General features: G+C 39.1%; 1 protein-coding gene across 1 annotated transcript; it reads left to right on the forward strand.

Moving 5' to 3' along the window:
* The first annotated feature begins 9530 nt into the window (after nt 1–9530).
* On the forward strand, nt 9531–17695 carry CUNH9orf40 (chromosome unknown C9orf40 homolog). The gene is made up of 2 exons (XM_054583262.1): nt 9531–10004; nt 15695–17695. The coding sequence occupies exons 1-2, from the start codon at nt 9579–9581 to the stop codon at nt 15851–15853; spliced, it is 585 nt and encodes a 194-aa protein (XP_054439237.1). The 5' UTR covers nt 9531–9578; the 3' UTR covers nt 15854–17695.
* Nucleotides 17696–19091: the final 1396 nt, after the last annotated feature.

Genomic DNA, 19091 nt, shown 5'->3' on the forward strand with positions numbered 1-19091 from the left:
AACAATAATCAAAACCCAATTACTTCCAGATAGCAAACATAAATGGCATAAAAGGCATCCAAAGAGCAGGAACTTCAGGAGATCAAGGAGTCTGCATCACTGAATCTCACAGGTCTCCTACCATAAATGTTCACATCACAAAGTCAGGAAGACAGATCAATTTAAGAAGCAGAAGCAAAAAAGAAGAACCTCACAAATAATGGGAGGAAAAAGAAACACCCCCAAATCAAAGAGAATGGAGGAATCCCAAGAAAGAGAACTAAATGAAATAGAGGCAAGTAAATTATCAGATACTGAGTTCAAAACAGTGGTTATAAGGAAGTTCAATGAGCTCAGTGAGCTCAGAAAAAATTACCACAAACTACAGGGCAACTATAAGGAACTTACTGCAAACTACATCAGCATGAAAAAGGACATAAAAACTATCAACAAGAGACAAGAGGAAATGAAGAATACCAATTCTGAATTGAAGAGCACAGTAGAAGGAAAAGCAGGCTAGATGAAGCAGAGGATCCAATCAGCAAACTGAAGGACAAGGTAGAAAAAACCTCCCAGAAAGAAGTAAGTAAAAAGAGACTCAAAAAAGAATGAAGAGGTGTTTAGGGAAACGCAAGGCAACCTGAAATGTAGTAATATCTGTATAATAGAGATACCAGAAGGAGAAGAGGAGTAAGGGATAGAGAACGTGTTTGAAAAAGTAATGATGGAAAACTTCCCTAATTGGAGGAGAGAAAAAGTCACACAGGTCCAGGAAGCACAGAGGGTTCCATTCAAGAGGAACCCAATGAGGTCCACTCCAAGACACATCATAATTAAAATGGCAAATATCAATGACAGACAGACAATCTTAAAGTCAGCACGGGAGAAACAGGTAGTAACATACAAGGGAGCCCCAATACAGCTAGCAGCTGACTTTTCAACAAAAACACTACAAGCCAGAAGGGAATGGCAAGAAATATTCCAAGGAATGAAAAGCAAAGGCCTACAACCAAGACTGCTCTACCCAGCAAGGTTCTTAATTAAAATGGAAGGCAAAATAAGGAGTTTCCCAGACAAAAGAAGGTTAAAAGAATACACCTCCACCAAACACAGCACTGCAAGATATACTAAAAGGACTGCTTTAATAAGATGAAGGAAAAGAGTGAGAAAGAAAGGAACACAGGTAAAAAGGGAAAAAAATGACTAAGTACCTATCAATAATGACTTCAAATGTAAGTGGATTAAATGCTCCATTTAAAAGACATAGGGTAGCTGCATGGATTAGAAAATACAACCCACTAATATGCTGCCTACAAGAGACCGACCTCCGAACAAAGGACCTACACAGCTGGAAAGTAAAGGGATGGAAAAAAAATATTCCAAGCAAATGGACTGGGATAAAAAGCAGGGATAGCAATACTTATATCAGACAAAATGGCTTTCAAAACAAAGGCCATAAAAAGAGACACAGAAGGACACTTCATTATACTCAAAGGAAGAATCCAGCAAGAAGACGTAAACATTGTAAACCTATATGCACCCAACACAGGAGCACTCAAATATCTAAGAAAAATCTTGGAAGACTTCAGAAAAGATATAGAGAGCAACACATTGATAATAGGGGATTTTAACACTCCAGTGTCAACAATGGATAGATCTTCCAAACTAAATATCAACAAGGATATTGTGGAACTGAACAACACATTAGATCAAATGGGCTTAATATAGAACCTTTCATCCCAAAGAAGCAAAATATACATTCTTTTCAAATGCACATGGAACATTTTCAAAAATAGACCCACAATAGGACACAAAACAAGCCTCACCAAATTCAAGAAAATTGAAGTCATAACAAGCATTTTCTCAGACCACCCACTGTTACAGGGAGTGATGCGTTGCGAGGAGTCCTGTGGTGGCACACAGGGCTCCTGGATCTGAGGGTTACTGTCTGGAGCCACCTGAGGAGGGAGCAGGGCTCTGAATGCCACTGAGCGCCTCCCGGGGTTGTCATGGATGGAGGGATTAAACACGAGTCGTTGCAAACACTTCTCTGTTTGCCAGGAGAGGGGACATGGCTCTTCCCTCTAGGGGAGAGAAGGAAGGCCCCAAATCCCCGTGTCCAAAGGCTTTTATTGAGAACCATATGCACAGGGGTATACAAAAAATCTCATCAATGTCAAAAGGTTATGTTTACAGAAAACAAAGAGAGATCATAGATAACAATTGGAGGAACACAAGAGATCTGCCTCAGGTCAGGGTCTATGAATAATGTAAACCTCCTTCCCAGTTTGAGCCGGTTATCATAGCTTTTGAGGGAAGAATAAGCAAGCTTAGAGGTACTTACGTCTAGGCCTGATTGTCCCTGGAAACTGCTCAATCCAGTCTGGGGCTGTGCCTGCCTTTAGTATTGTTTCAAGCCAGAGCCAGGCAGGTGGGGCAGAGCTACCAAAAGATAAGGAGACTTCTTTCAGATAGAATGAGGACTCTGGCCATGTCCAGGCTGAGCCGAGGGACGTGGGCCTTTTTGCCCTTTCTCCGTGTCCTCCCAAGTCCTTGTCCTGCTGCCCATACTGGCTGATTTCTGGCTTTGGTTGTCCCTCCTCTAGAGAGAACTTACCCGTCATGGATCACCGACCTTCACAGGGCCAAGCAGGGGGATGTGAGGGACGCAGGGGCTGCGCCCCGGCCAGAGGGACAGGTTTTGTCTCCTCAGTGGCCTTTTCCCCAAGGCCTCCTTGATTTTTTCCAGCCTTGGGGCCCTTTCACCTGTCAGCGGGGCTACAGTCCCTGAAACCAGATGGTGCGCTTCTAAACAAGCCATAAGGGCTTGAAACTAGAAACTAACCTCAAGGAAAAAACTCAACAACATTCAAACTCATGGAGACTGAGTAGGATGCTATTTACACAATTAGTGAGTCAATAATGAGATCAAAAAAGAAATAAAAAAACATTCTGGAAAAAAATGAAAATGAACACATAACAGTCGAAAACCTATGGGACACAGTGAAGGCAGTCCTGAGAGGGGAGTTCATAGCATTACAGGCCTACCTAAGAGAGAGAGAAACATTTCAAATAAACAACTTAACCCTACAGCTTCAAGAACTGGAGAAACAACAAACAAAGCCCAGAGTGAGTAGAAGGAAGGAAATACTCAAGAACAGAGAAGAACTGAATTAATAGTACAATTCAAAGGATCAATAAATCCAGAAGCTGGTTCTTTGAAAAGATAAACAAAATCGAGAAGCCTTGCAGCAGACTCATCAAGAAAAAAAGGGAGAGGTCCCAAATAAACAATATCAGAAATGAAAGAGGAGAAATTACAACTGATACCACAGAAATACAAAGGACTGTAAGAAATTACTATGAACAATTATATGCCAAGAAACTTGAAAACCTGGGTGAAATAGACAAATTTCTAGAAAAATATAACCTTCCAACATTAAATGAAGAAGAAGCGGAAAGCCTGAACAGACTGATAACAGCTGGTGAAGTTGAAAAAAACTCCTGGCACACAAAAGTCCTGGACTGGACGGTTTCACAGGAGAATTTTACAAAACACTTAAGGAAGAGATAACCCTTGCCCTTCTCCGACTATTTCAAAAAAATCCAAGAAGAGGGAAAACTCCGAAACTCTCTTTATGAGGCCAGCATCATCCCTATCCCTAAACCAGATAAAGACACAACAGAGAAAAAAAAACTACAGGCCAATATCAGTGATGAACATAGACATTAAAATCCTCAACAAAATATTGGCAAACCGCAGCCAGCAATACATTAAAAAGATCACACACCATGATCAAGAGGGATTCATCCCAGGGATGCAAGGATGGTACAATATTTGCAAATCAATAAACGTAATACATCACACAAACAAAAGGAAAAACAAAAATCACATGATCATATCAATAGATGCAGAAAAAATATTTGATAAGGTACAGCATCCCTTTATGATAAACACATTGAGCAAGTGGGAGTAAATGGGACATACCTCAACACAATAAAGGCCATATATGAAAAACCTACAGCCAACATCATACTCAACAGGCAAAAACTAAAAGCTTTCCCACTAAGATTGGGAACAAGACAAGGTTGTCCACTTTCATATCTTCTATTCAACACAGCATGGGAAGCCCTAGCCACAGCAATCAGACAAGAAAAAGAAATAAAAGGCATCCAAATTGGAAAGGAGGAAGTAAAACTGTCATTGTTTGCAGATGACATGATAGTGTACACAGAAAACCCTATAGACTCCACCAAAAAACTACTTGACCTAATAAGTGAATTTGGCAAAACAACAAGACACGAAGTCAGTATTCAGATATCAAAAGCATTTTTGTATACCGACAATGAAATATCAAAATCAGAAATCAGGAAAAAAATCCCCTTTCCTATAGCAACAAGAAAAATAAAGTACCTAGGAATAAACTTGGTACAAATTGGTGCAGGCACTGTTGGAAACAGTACGGAGTTTCCTCAAAAAATTAAAACTGGAACTGCCTTACGATCCAGTGATTCCACTTCTGGGAATATATCCCAAGAAACCCAAAACACTAATTCTACAGAATACATGATCTCCTGTGGTCACTGAACTATTATTTACAATACCAAAATTTGGAAGCAGCCCAAGTGCCCATCAGTAGATGGATAAAAAAGTTGTGATACATTTACACAATGGAATATTACTTGACCATAAAATAAGAAGAAAATCTTACCTTTTGCAACATCATAGATGGACTGGAAGGAATTATGCTAAGTGAAATAAGCTAGTCAGAGAAAGTCAAGTACCATATGATTTCACTTAAATATGGAATCTAACTAACATAGAAACAGACTCATAGATGCATAGAACAGACTGACAGCTGTCAGGGGTGACAGGCGACTGGGTGCAAAAGATGAAAGGACTAAGAAAAAACATGGACACAGACAATAGTATGGTGACTGCCAGAGAGAAAGGGAGTGGGGAAAGGTGGAAAAGGGCAAAGGAGGATAAATCGTGGCGGAGAGAGACTTGAGTTTGGGTGGTGAGCGCATGATGGGACATGCAGATGATACCATAGAGCTGTATACCTGAAACCCGTATGGTTTTACTAACCACTGTCACCCAATAAATTCCATTTAAAAATGTTTAAAAGCGGGGGAAGGGGAGGAGTGGGGGAGACACTCCTGAAGAACAAGAAAGATGTGAGGGCTTTCTCTAGAGATCAAAACTTGTTACAAAGCTATACTAATTAAAACACTGTTATATTGGCCACAGATAGCAAATAGACCAATCAAGCTGAATAAAATAAATAAAAAGCTGTGAAAGAGCTTTTTACGTGTATTTATGAAAACTTGATTAACAATAAAGGAGGTACTGCACAGCAGTGAAAAATGAACACTTCAATATATGGTGTTGAGAAATCTAGTTATTACTGATGGGGAAGAAAAATGAACTTGAGTCTATCCACATCATATATACACACGAATCAAGTCCACATGGATGAAAGATTTAAATATGGAAGCAAAAAATATAAAACTATAACTTGAAATATCAGGGAACATTTTGTAAAGTATATGACCGTCTAACCACTACGTTGTGCACCTGAAACTAATACAAACTATTAATGAATGTAAACATAAAAGTAAAATATTTTTTAGATGAATATTAAGGGAAAAAAGTATAAAAAAGAAAATTTAAAAGTATAAAACATCTGGAAGTTGGGACAGGAAAGGATTCCTTAAACAACATGTCATAAGTGCAAACCAGAAAACAAAAGACTGATAAAGTTGACTAATTAAAATTAAGATACCACAGAGAGTGAAAACACAAACTGGAGAAGATATTTAAAATATTTACAACACCTATCACCCACAAGAAAACTGTTTTCCAGAATATAAAAAGAACTCTTACAAACCAGAAAGAAAAAAAAAAAAACCCAACCAATGCAATTTTTGAAAGGGCAAAAAAATTTAACAGTCCTTTCACAAAAGGCTGGAGATCCAAGAAGGGACAAGCAGAGACTGGGATCAGACTGGGTGGTCCTGAGGCAGAGGTAGTGGGGACAGGGTCTATGCCTTAAACAAGGGGGAAAACATTAACTGTAAACAGCTGAAGAAAAGAATGATAATTTAAATCATATTTAAATGTAGAATTTGTTCAACAAAAGACATGAAAAAGAGTAAGGAGAGCTAGGATTACTGCTCCAGGAATGTCCATAAACATAAAAAATGTCCAAGTTCACTGGGGAAAAACAAACTGACGCCACAGAGAAGCACCATTTCACACTGCTCATGTCAGACCTCAACTACATTGGTGAGAGTGTGGCAAAAAGGTATCTCTCATCCACTGCTAGAAGGGCTATAAACTGGTAAAACGCGCTTTAGAAAATGTTGGCATTACCTGGTCCAGGTGAAGATAATCATACTCTATAATGCAGTAATTCCACTCTATATAAGATAGACTTTCTTGTACATGAGATTTTGAAATCATGATTAAATATGTTCATAGCACATAGTTTGTACTGCAAAAATCTGAAAAAACTCAAATGTTTATCCACAATGGAATAGATTCATATGAAGGAATACTGTATTCAATATGAATGAATAAAATACCATTACATGAAAAATATATATAAAATAAATAAGAAAGCAAACAGTCCAAATTTTAAATGAGCAAAAGTTTGAACATTTTACCAAAGATATACATTTGGCAAATAAGCACTTAAAGATGCTCAATATCATTAGTCAATAAAGAAATGCAAATTAAAATTAAAACTACAATGAGATACCTATTTTAAAAGGCTAAAATTAAAGCTTGACTAGACCAAATGTTGGAAAGAATGTGTAGTAACTGGAACTCATATACACTGCCGATGGGAATGTAAAATGTTACAACTGCTATGGAAACCAATTTGGCAGTTAAAAAATTAAACATACACCTATCATATGATCTGGCCATTCCACTTCTAGATATTTATCCAAGAGAAAAGAAAGCCTATATCCATACAAAGCCTTACATACAAATGTTTTCAGGAGCTTTATCTGTAATAGCCCTAAAATGCAAGTAAGCTACATGTCCATCAATAGGTGAATGGATAAACAAATTGTGATATATCCATAATAATGAATACTATTACGTAATAAAAAGGAATAAACATGTAATAACAAGGATAAATTTCAAAATAATTGTGCTGAAGGAAGCCACACAAAAACAGTATATATACGGTGTGATTCCCTTTATATAAAACTCTAGAAAGTGCAATTTTATCTATAACAGAAAGTAAAGCAGGTTACACTGCCAGGAAGGGGAGAGGCATTACAAAAGGACAAAAGGAACATTTTTGGGTGATGGATACGTGCATTATCTTAATCGTGGTTATGGCTTCATAGATATATCTGCAAGTTAGATACTTTAATATCTAAAGTATATTTATGTCAATTAGGCCTCAATAAAGCTTTTTTAAAAAACCCCAGCAAAACTAAAAATGTTATTTAGAAATACTTACACAAGTGGGGAAATTAAAAAGAAAAGCAATAAATGATTAAGTCAAAATTTAAAATAATAATTACCTGGAACTGGGGAAAGGGAGGGAGGCACCAGTGGGGGAGCACTAGGGTCCTTGGGTTCTAGTACTTGTAATAGTCTATGTTTGAGACTGAGTAGTGGGTATGAAACTACCATTCTTTTTAACTACATATATGTTTTATGCAACCTTTTGTATAGATGATGATTTCCACAACTTAGAAAGAAAGAGAGTCTGTGGAGAAGACCGCAAAGGAATGAACCTCTATTTGCTAAACAGCACTTTTATTATTGTGGGGCAGGATACCTTAAAAGCCTTCCAAGTAAAATTAAGCTCTTGAATGTTCGATCTGTGTCACTGGTTTGAAAATGGCAAACTCTTCTATTTTAGACAGATGAGTTATCAATTTCAAACAAGAAGGAATGAAAAGATCAAACAGAAAAGCTATTGTTTACCACCCTAACTTGTTCAATTTCTGTGCTTACAAATATGCAAGTAGTTGCCCAATCCTCTCACAGCAGCCTTGAGGTGTAGGGACAGGGAGGAATTAATAGAGAATGCCTACCAGTTAACAGCAAATGGTCTTCCTTGCACTTTTTCTCTAGATCATAGTTGTTTCTCCATTTAAAGCATCTATAAATAATTTTATTCCTCACTTTTTTTTTCACTTGGTTAGTCTTTATCAACTATTAAAATACAATCTATAGTCTTGTGAGGGCGGTCAGGATGGGGGCACTGGGGTGAGATGGAAGTGGGCAAAGCAGACGGGGAGAATGGGGGACATCTGTATTATTGTCAACAATAAAAAACTTTTTAAAAGCTATAGTAAATACACTGCTGTTACCCCTCCTCACTTTGCTTGACATCACACACAATTTTGCTGGGAGTAGGTCTTGGAAACTCACTTCTGATCGCCGAAGAGTAAGCAAGGAACTCCGTGGCTTCCCTGGTAATTTGAGAGCCAAACAATTTCGTTTCAGTTGGAAAAGAGCTGTGCAAGCCCGGCCCTTGGATGAGCTATTTTAGATGAGCGGCACGTGTCTGTAACACCATCACTGATTTTTTTTTTTTTTTTTAATCCTCACCTAAGGCCATACTTGCTTGATTTTAGAGAGAGGGAGAGGGAGAGAAAAACATCAACGTGTGACAGAAGTGGGAAGGAAGCATCCACCGATTGCCTCTTCCAAGTGCCCCACCCCGGAGGAACCCCCCACCTAGATATGTGCCTTAAGTGGAGACTGAACCCAACCCTCTGGTGAACGGGGACCGCGCTCCAACCAACTGAACCACTTGGCCAAAGGCCATCAGTGAATTTTTAATCAAAAGATCTTTAAGGAATGTAGTGCTTACTTCACGTTCCACAGCAGCCAGTTCAAAACATACAATTCGCTGGGTTGTCTTAATTTGCTTTGTGTTCGCCTGCTCGCTGTAGCTATTCCCCTAAGCCCCGTCCTCTGTTCAGCAGCCTGTCTCCCATAACTTAATGTTGTGCTACGGGTTCATTAAAAGTTTACATTGTATAGTTTTGTTTTAACCTCCTGGAGACGTCCTCCTGTCTAATGACTGAAGGAAGGGCGTATTAACAGGTTTTAAATGTTTTAAGCCTAAATCGCTTCACGGAGCGCTGAATATCCACACCCCTCCTCCGCCCGGAAGGAAACACCAACACACTCCACTCAGGTAACTGGACTGGGCCTTTAATAAACCCGCCTCTGCTTTCCCGCCTCCCCCTGCGGCGCGCACTTCCGGCCGCGGGGGCGCTCGGGAGCGTGCTTCTCCAGCCTCCACCAACCAGCGGCTCCGCCTACCGGCGCGTGTACGCTAGCGCACGTCTGTGCGCCGGTTCGAATCTCCGCCGGTTAGCGGTTATTCTCCAACGTCCGGCCGCACCTCCGCGGCTGAGAGGACTGCGCTCGCCAGCTGTGGGGAAACCGGGTGCCCACCCCCACCCCACCCCCCGGGCTTCCTTACCACGTTCCTGCCGCGGCCTCGCCCCAACTGAGTCCTCTCCCTCTCGCGCGCGCTCTGCCCCGCCCTCCACAGCTATCGGCGCTCGGCCTCCCGCGCTGGGCGGCTTCGCCCGATCCTCTCAGGCCCATGGCCAAGCGGCGTGCGGCCGAGCCGCTAACGTTCCACGTGCCTTGGAAGCGGCCCTTGCTCTGCAACTTTCCGGAGGAGCCGCCGCCGCTCTGGATCCCACCGGCGGCGGCCTCGCATCCTGGGCAGCACCTTGGAGTCCCGGAGCTGCCCCGAAAGCGCAAAATCGACGCGGGGGCTATGACTGAGCCTTCGGGTTCGCCCAGCAAGCGCCACGATTGTGGGGACAGCAACGCTCAGGGCAGCGCGGAGGGTGAGGGCCGCGGCTTGGAGACCGGCGAGCCCTCGCTGTTGCAGCAGCCGCCCCTGCGGCCCCGCGGGCCGGGGGAGGAGCCCGGGGGCGCCCGGCCCCCGAGGGGCGGTGGCGACAACGGGGTGGGGCGCGCAGAGCCCCCGCGGGGAGACTGGGGGGCCGCACCGCGCCAGGTAGGGCCTGGGGGCGATCTGGGCGCTCCAGGGGCGGGTGGGTGGGGTCACCGTTTTCCCAGGTACTTCATGCCCTGGGAAGGAACAGATCGTACCCCTCTAGACTCATATTCATCAAGACGCCCCAAAAGGCGAAAAGCTGGGGTCACTGCTTCAGAAATGGACGCCCACCTCCAGGCGACACAGCGAGGGTCCCAGAGCCAACCCTTGCCAGCGTTTTGAGAGAGTCCGACGGACTGAAAGCGCTCCGATAAACCAGGGGAAACAGGCCGTCGGGTGAGGTAGACCTGTCCTTGCAGCTTCCGTGCCTTTGTTAAGTGCGAGGGAAGTAGGACCATGGCACCTCGTGATAGATTGTAAGTTTGGTGGCGACGTTGACTGAACCGCGACAGGTTCAGGTCAAGCGACAAAGGTCAGGGAAAGGTGTAGTGTGCCTTCCTTGGTGTAACCATGATTTGTTTCCAGAATTCGCGATTATTTAAGAGGTGACCAGTGTGGTAGCCATCAACTGGAGGTTCTTTAGGCGTGGTACAGTTTTTTTTATAGAGAGGAAGGACTTCTACATCTTGGGGAAAGGTATTTTATCAGTAACTCACAGTGTTAAGTGTGATCCTGCGAAGAAGAGTTGTTGAAAATTAACTTGGGCCCTAAGGTATATGAGGATCTTTGGAGGGTTCCCGTTCCTTGGTAAATGAGCCTGCCCTGTCTCTGTACAGCAGATGTGATTTGTCTAGATCTGTGTTCAGTATGGCATCCACTAGCCACGTGAGACAGCTGAACACTTGAAATGAAACGTGCTGTAAGTTTAAAATACAACCAGTTTCGAAGATCTCAACATTTTATACCGATTACACGTTGAAATAACTTGGAGATAAAGGATTAAATACACTAGGTTAAAATTCGTTTTCCCTCTTTTATTTTTAAATACGGCCACTAACAATTTAAAATTATGTGACTGGCATTATATATTTATTGGACAGCTTTGGTCTAGACTTAGGAATTCAAATTGCTTTTTGGCAGTTTTTTGTTGACGTGGAGCTTGGGGGATCAAAGAATCAAATATAGGGCTCAGAATTCACCAAACTCGTCAACCATTACATCATAGCCTCCACTTCACACTTCTCCATTGCTTCGCGTATTTTAGCAGAATTTACCAAATGCTTTGCTCTCCTCCCCCGGAAAAAGGAATTGAGGTTCCTTTGGCATGATTTGTTCTTGGTGAAAAATCCAGTAAATGAAAATTTTATCGTTGGGAAAGATCTTTTCCTGTGATTGTGAAATTATCCTGTAGACATAATCATGAAAAGCATTTCTGGATGAAATTATAAGTTGTAAATTTCTACGCCCAGTTTTCTTTTAAGTTAGGAAACATGAGCCTTATTTAGAATTTTTTCTTCATAATTGGCTTGCTTAAAACCAACGGAAAGCACCTACATTTTGAAAATAAAGAATTATAATTTTCAATTAGATCGTGTCTTTGCCAATATGAAAAACCTAAAAAAAATGGTAGTCGTTCAGGCCTATTCGAACACTTGCCTCTTAGACCCCACCCATGCATAGCCGTGTGGCAGACTGAGTACAGTGTGCTATAGATTGATAAGATGGAAGTATGGAAATGGCAGGTAGGCAAAGAAGGAGAATTTTTTTAGTGAACTGGCACAGATGCCTGCTTAGAATCTCCTAGGCACACTTGTGTCTTCCTCCTCAGCAGTGACTACAGCTGGCAGTTCTCTGCATCCATGTCACTACAGGCTCTTGGCAGGAACCAAGGTTCCTTCACCAAGTCTAGTCCCTTGTTCCTTCGACCCAGCACCCCACCCGCAGCAAAAGCCCAGGAACTGTTAAGTTCCTTCCTTTTGTTCTGTTCCTTGAGCTGCTTCACTTCTGCATACCTACAAGAGGAATATTTGTTCTCTACCTTCTCTCTCTCCTGCCTCCAAATATGTATGGTTTTTAAGGGTTTCACAGATAATTACCAAGGAAAACAGGATAAATAAAAATAAGTTAAAAAGCTTTTTCGGTTTATTTAGTAAATGTCTGTCTCCCTGATTCTTGTTCTTAGAATAAGGCTTAGGTCTGTGCCCTCAATTTTGGGATCTTGTTTAGGAAAAATTTTCTCAACTGTGTCATTTGTATATTGGGGAGGCAATCTAGGCGGAACCTTAGAATGTTTTTTGATTTGTTTGAGATTTTTTAAATAAAGAACTAAAAACTAGGTATTCATTAAATGTTCATCTTTTCTCATGTTAGTGTCACTTTATGCAGATTAGTTGCTCTGTCGGTGCTGACCCGTTCTGTTAAATATTTTTAACAGAAAATAAGCAAAAATGTTGTTTCCTGGAAGTAAGTGATTAATGATTCAAAGGCTTCATGGGATATAATAACCTAGCAATACTGAACAATTACAGTGCTAAACCTTAATTCTCAAGAGATTCATGTTTTACTGATTAGTTCAAGATGAGAGTTACTGGGAAGTGCAAATTCTGGTCAGTCTGGTGGCAGAGTTTGTGCTCTTAGATGCAAGGTTACACTGACATGACAGGATCCTTTTTGGCCATGTTTATAAGTAGGTAATGCAAACATAGATTATTTGCAGTAGGCAAAGAATTAGGTCCTTGTTTTTAACCTTATTTGCTTAAAATGAAAATTTCCTTGGCATCCTTTGAATTAGTACATTTTCATCCCAGTGTTAAGAAATTCCAGAGAGACTCTTAATTCTCTAAGGCCCAGTGGTATCCAACCTTTTGGCATCTCTGGACCACACATTAAATACACAAACACTAATGAAAATTGATGGGCAATAAAAAGGTTTTAAGTAAATTTACAGTTTTGTCTTGAGCCGTGTTCATAGCCATCCTGAGCTGCATGTGGCCCATGGGCCACAAGTTGGACACCCCTGTAAGCCTTATTGTGTACAGACACAGAATGGCCTTCTTAATGAGATTTTCCCAAAGACCTGTGCTTTTCAGTAAAGCAACCAGCCACATGCAGTTATTCATTGGAAGGTGGCTGGTCTGGATAGTGCTAGAAGTGTAAAGTACTTGCCAGATTTTGAAAACTTAGTATGACAAAAAGAATGTAAACTGTTCATTAATTTTTTAAAATGTTGAAATTACAGCAGTTTGGATGTATTAGATCAAATAAAATATTAAGATTAATTCACTTGACCTCTGGGTAGCCCAGGCATCCCTGCCAGGAGCCTTGAAGGAAAAAAGAAGTTGGGGCACCTGGTTTGGTGAAGGGGCTGAGGATGAGCTCACACCTCAGGAGCCCACACTGGATGTCACCGACCAGACCGCGTAGGTGATCCCAGCAGCCTGGTCTCATGGACACTCCCCGCCCCTACTTCCCAGGACTCGCAAACACCAAGGGCAGTTTGTGACAAAGAATCCTCTTGGCATCCTGTCCTTAGAAATTTGAGAAATAAAAATTGATTCTATTCTCAAAGCCTGGTCAACTGCCCACAAGGTACAGAGGTGCCACCAGCTCAAGTTTGCCACCCTCATAGTTTCGCCAATCACCTTGGCAATAGGTGAACTGTCTTAACTGGAACACTGCCTCTCCATTCCACTTATTTTCCCAAACTTGTTGTTTTATACTAGATAAATGCAAATGTATGCTTTTAGACACACCAAAATGGAACATGCCCAGTGAGTGCCTTTCAGAAGCTGAGGAGGAGGAGAATTTGGAGTCTGTCTTCCAACCTTTTGACTTGCCTGTGGTCCCTCTGCCCAAAGCTCTGCCCTCCCTGCTGAGAGTCACAGGACCACTGGCTATCACAAGCACTTTTTCTTGGTGTCCTAAGAGAAGTCAGTGTAGCAACTGCAGGAGGATCAGAAATTTAGGGCAAGGCCATAGTAATGCTTCCAGGGTGCCAAGGGGAAAGCAGAGCAGTGATTGTATGCAATGACGTGCGCTCCTTGATTAAATTAAATGCCATGTATGGTTTGGTGTATATGTTCCTATTTTTCACTAAATTATTTCTAAAGCATATTTTGATTTATCAAGGGCAATACCCTGGAATATGATAATTGGTTTTGTTCCTAAATATAAATAATTGAATTAAGAAATAAAAAGTTTTTTTCCTGAAAGTTTGGGCCAAAAACATGGGTGTGCATTATACATGGGAGTGTATTATGCACAGCCGAATATGATAATAGTGAATGTAATTATGTAATAGGCTGGATGGCAAATATTTTAGGTTATGTGGACCTCATACAGTCTCAACCACATATTTTTATCTTCAACCCGCCCAACCCTTTAAAATGTGACAAATACTCTCAGCTGCTGGGACATATATAAAAAAGTTGAAGACCAGATTTGGCCTGTGGTCTCTAGTTTGCCAAACCCTAATTTGACCTGTTTCTACTTTTTTACTGCAGATAATAGAAAAATTTTAAATTACATATGTGAATTCCATTATCTTTCTGTTGGATAATGCTGCCTTAGCAAGTATGAACCTAATGTAAAAGTATACCATAGTAGAATAGATACAGGTATATAGATATCCATCCAGGATAGATAATGGTCACTTTGGGAGCCTGTGTATAATTCCAATGTTGCTTCCTTTGCACAAAGTATTTTTGGAATGCTTTTGAACTTATGCACCAATTTTGTACTTTATTGGAAAGTCAACTTCATAGTTACCTAAAACAATTTTATAGCCATTCAGAGTAAGCTGTTAAATTTTTAAGGGGTCTGTGTTCACTTGAATTTATCAATTTTGCTATATTGACTTAAAAGTCAATGCCTTGTACCAAACAGTACAGTATCTTGATAAAAATGATTAGATGTTTTGCTATTTAGCATGTTTGTATCCTAATACTTTCTTTAGAAAGTTGTCAAAATATTTTAACCTATGTAAATCAATCCCTTAAAATACCAAACCTCAGGAAAAAGACCAAAAATAAGTTTTAAGGTTTGTGCATATTTTTTTAATAAAAATGTTTTCCTCACTAAAAGGTAAAAAAATTTAAGACATTTTCTTTGGTAGAAAATGGAAGAAAATTGTGGAAAGTAATGTTCTTGAAAAAGTCTTTTGCCCTGGCCAGTTTGCTCAATGGTTCGAACATCATTCCCGTACACGAACAGGTTGCGGGTTCAGTTCTCAGTCAGGCACATACCTAAGTTTCAGGTTCGATCCTCAGTCGGGGGCATTTAGGATAGGCAGCTGATCGATGTTTCTCATATCAATATATTTCTCTCTCTCTAAAATCAATAAACATATCCTAGGGTGAAGATTTTAAAGAAGAAATTATTTTAAGAATTTAAAAAAATACTAAGTTTTAGAGAAAGAAACATCAATTTGTTTTTCTGTATATATATACACACACACACTTTCATTGGTTGATTCCTGTATGTGCCCTGACTGGGGATCAAACCTGCAACCTTGGCATGTTAGGGTGATGCTCTAACCAACTGAGCTATTTGGCCAGGGCCTTGAAAGAAAATATTTTAAATTTAAACTACTAACAAATATTTTCACACATCTATCAATATGAAAATGCACAGATTTGAATTCATGAAGTACTTTGGTTAGACAATTAAAAATTTATATTCATTGAAAATAACAGTAACAAGATGGCAAATTCTTAAGTGAGTTTTCTTTTAAAGCAAGCAAACTTTCCTGAAGAAAAAAACACCTTTTTCTAAACATTGATGTACTTTTATTTCTCTTTTTTTCCCTGAAGCTCAATGAAGAGTTTTGGCAGTATAACACCTTCCAGTATTGGAGGAATCCTTTACCACCTATTGATCTGGCAGACATTGAAGATGTAAGTGAAGATAACCTTACAGAAGCAAGGCTTCAGGGCAAGGATGAAGTAGTTGAAATTGACATGGAGTCCTGACAGGAGCTGAAGAAAGGGGCTTTTCTGAATTTGAGAAGACATCTCAATGAATTTCTGTATTCTTAAGGAAAAAAGTTATTTTCCATACTTTATGTGATTTCTTTCCAAACTTGAAAAATGAGGAGAGGCTGTTCTTAAAGATCAATGCCTGCAAGTCACTATGGAAACTGCCAATAGGATTTGTCAATGATGTAATGCAGTTTTAAGGGAAGTATTTTATGTGTGCATTCTTAAAGAAAAATTTGTGCTTACATTCTAAATTTGAAGATACCAACCTTATAAAAAGGAATTCTGACAGTTTAAGAAATAGGTAACATTCAAATAGTCCTCTCTGCAACAAAATGTTAATTTGTGGTACATAAAATGAGTGTTGTTTTATAATAACTTAATAAAATGATTAATATGCTTTATTGACTCTTCTTAGTTGAACAAATAGCTGACAAACATCTATGCAAACTTAAAATGTGGGGAATTCTTTCTGAAAGCTGGTATTATGAAAGCTTTCTAAAAAATAAAAATTTAAAAGTTTTCTAAATGTAAAGTAGTGAGAATTTCAGTGTGAGTAGGATGTTTGTTAAGCTCTATTTTGGGCTATCAAAAATGGATAACAACGAGAAATGAGTAGGTGCTTTCTTCCCCACTTTCCTAAGATAAAAGGAAAGAAGTTTATTGTATTTCTTTTTAAAAACATTTTTTTTTTTGGTCTTGAAATGCCTTGAGGACATGGTTTTTATTGCTTACTACTATAGACTTGTAGTTCTCAACACTGGCAACACTTCACAAACCTTTGCCTGGGCCCTTTCTCATTTAATTGTTCTGATTTCTGATGTGGGCCTTGGATACAGCTGTTTCTCTAAGCCCCAATCCTCTTTCCTCCCTCCCCACCCACTTCACGTTCCTCTAATGTGCAGACAGGTTTGAGGACCACTGGACTACTGGTAGTTTTTCCTGTTTAAAGGAGATAATTTGGACTGAAGCAATCCCTCTTACTTAGCTTTGTTTTTATTTTACTGTATTGATGGTTTTGTTACAACTAAATTATTGCATAGTTACTATTTCATTGTTAAATAAAGTAAGCAATTTGTGTTTGAGTTATATGAGCATCAATGATTAAGTTAATTCTAGAATGTTGGTTTTGTAATTGATTAACTTGTCCTTGTATTTTTTGTTGTTAATGATTTTAGATTCAAAATTCAGGAGGATGATAAATGCCAATGAGAAGGAAAAATAATGTTTTGTATGTATTGTAGGATTTAAATATGGGTTGACGATAAGAGTATTTTAGAGCAGAAGGCAAACTGTATAGTATTGTGGTTAAGAGTTACAGCTTTGGAGTCAGATATGGTTCAAAGTCTTGTACTGCCACTTTCTACCTGAGTAACATTAAACAAGTTATTTTTTATTTCCAAGCCCCAGATTCCTTGGTTGTAAAATAAGAAACAATAAATAGTATCTACCTCAGAGAGACTATGTTTGTTATCACACAGTATACTAAGGATTTAACCTGCATCATCCTGTTTAAGTTTTGTAATACCCTTATTGTAAGTGCAAAAAATAATATAAATATGCTTCCTATAGCTGCTCTTCATTCTACTTTAAATCTCTACTAGATATTTCAGTAACAAAATTGGAATAGAAGAAATAACAGTGGTAGCAAATAAGTGGTGGAAGCTATTAAAATACTGTGGAAAAAAATAAAATGGTAAACTTTGTTCCCCCCATTCTGTTTGACCTGAGGGTACTAAAGTGTCCATTTTTGCTCACTGCTCTTCCTAATTCCCACAACGGTGCCTATCACATAGTAGGCAGTCAATAAATATTAATGAATGGATGGACATTCTTATCTAGGTCATTTTTTCAAAAATGTGTATACCAAAGTTCTATTGCAGGACTCAGAAAAAAAACACTGGAAATTTATTATAAATTATTAAAAACAACTTATTATATAAAGACTAAGTCAACCAAATGAACAATAGCAGGTGATCGATTATGTACTTTAACAAGAAATCAGGATATCACATTGCAGTGTCTGGGAAATTCAAAGAGCAGCTCAAATTTTTCAGGTGGTGTATGTCAACATTAAAACCAAAAGGTAAATAGAGGGAAAAATAACTCATGGTAACATGTTAGAGGTTTTATATTTAAGTATAATGTAATAGGGATTTATACATACAATATTTAATATGTATAGATAATATATACAGGTAGATATATATATGTATATGTGTATATAGAGAGTTTAACATTTTAAATCTTTCAAAATTAATGAGGAAACCTCAGGTAACTAGGCAAAATTGCATTGTGGTTAATTGAGATGGAAATTTAAAAGTAGGGTTTTTCTTTAAATTGTATACTCTTTACCTGGATTACCTAACATGACATCTTACCACAATATGATTATAAAAATGAAATTAACAATAATGCTATTATGTGGACAAGGAAAGAGTGACTTCAGACAACTCTTAAAGAGTTTATGTCAAAAACCTACAAAATCTATAAACTATATTCAGATTTCACCATTGTCTCACTAACTTCCTTTTTCTGGCTCAGGATTCAATCCATGGTCACCTGTTCTGTTTAGTTTTAGTATCTCTTTAGCCTCCTTTAATCAAACAATTCCTTGGAATTTCTTTGCCTTCCATGACCTTGGTGTTTTTTGAAAAGTTATTTTGTAGGATGGCCCTCAATTTCTACTTGCTCGATATTTCTCGTAATTAGGCATTTTTGGTAAGAGCTCCCTAGAAATGATGATGCAGCCTTCTCAGTATATTATATCAAGAGGCAGAGGCACTGATGTCAGCTTGTCTCATTATTGGGGATTGTAACTGATTATTTGGTTAAGGTGCTGTCTGCCAGGTTCCATTGTAGAGTTACTGTTTTCACCTTTGTAAATATCTTCTGGAAAGATACTTTGAGACTATGTAAATACCTCATCATATTCTGCCCACAAATTTTAGGATCTACTGATGATTCTTGCCTGAAATACTTACTGTTCTGGTATATGTCAAATGGTAATTTTCTATTTCCAGCATCCTTTTCACATTAATTAATTGGAATTCTGAAAGCTTCCCTTTCATGTCCCCCATCTCTTTATTCAATTATGTATATCTGTACAGAATATATATATATATATTCATTCTATGATTTATAATCCATTACTATTATTTGGTTGCAGAAATTATCCCAGATTTAGCCATTGGAAGGCCCTTCAAGTTGCCTCTTGTGCTCTCCCCCTTTT

This window comes from Pteronotus mesoamericanus, unplaced genomic scaffold (genome assembly GCF_021234165.1).
Source record: "Pteronotus mesoamericanus isolate MK-2021 breed Mesoamerican mustached bat unplaced genomic scaffold, CSHL_Meso_final contig_73, whole genome shotgun sequence".
NCBI lineage: Eukaryota > Metazoa > Chordata > Mammalia > Chiroptera > Mormoopidae > Pteronotus > Pteronotus mesoamericanus.

Coding starts and splice junctions, on each gene's coding strand:
- CUNH9orf40 (XM_054583262.1), top strand. CDS start 9,579: ATGGCCAAGCGGCGTGCGGCCGAGCCGCTAACGTTCCACGTGCCTTGG. Junction 10,005..15,694: donor GGGGGGCCGCACCGCGCCAG/GTAGGGCCTGGG, acceptor TTTTCCCTGAAG/CTCAATGAAGAGTTTTGGCA.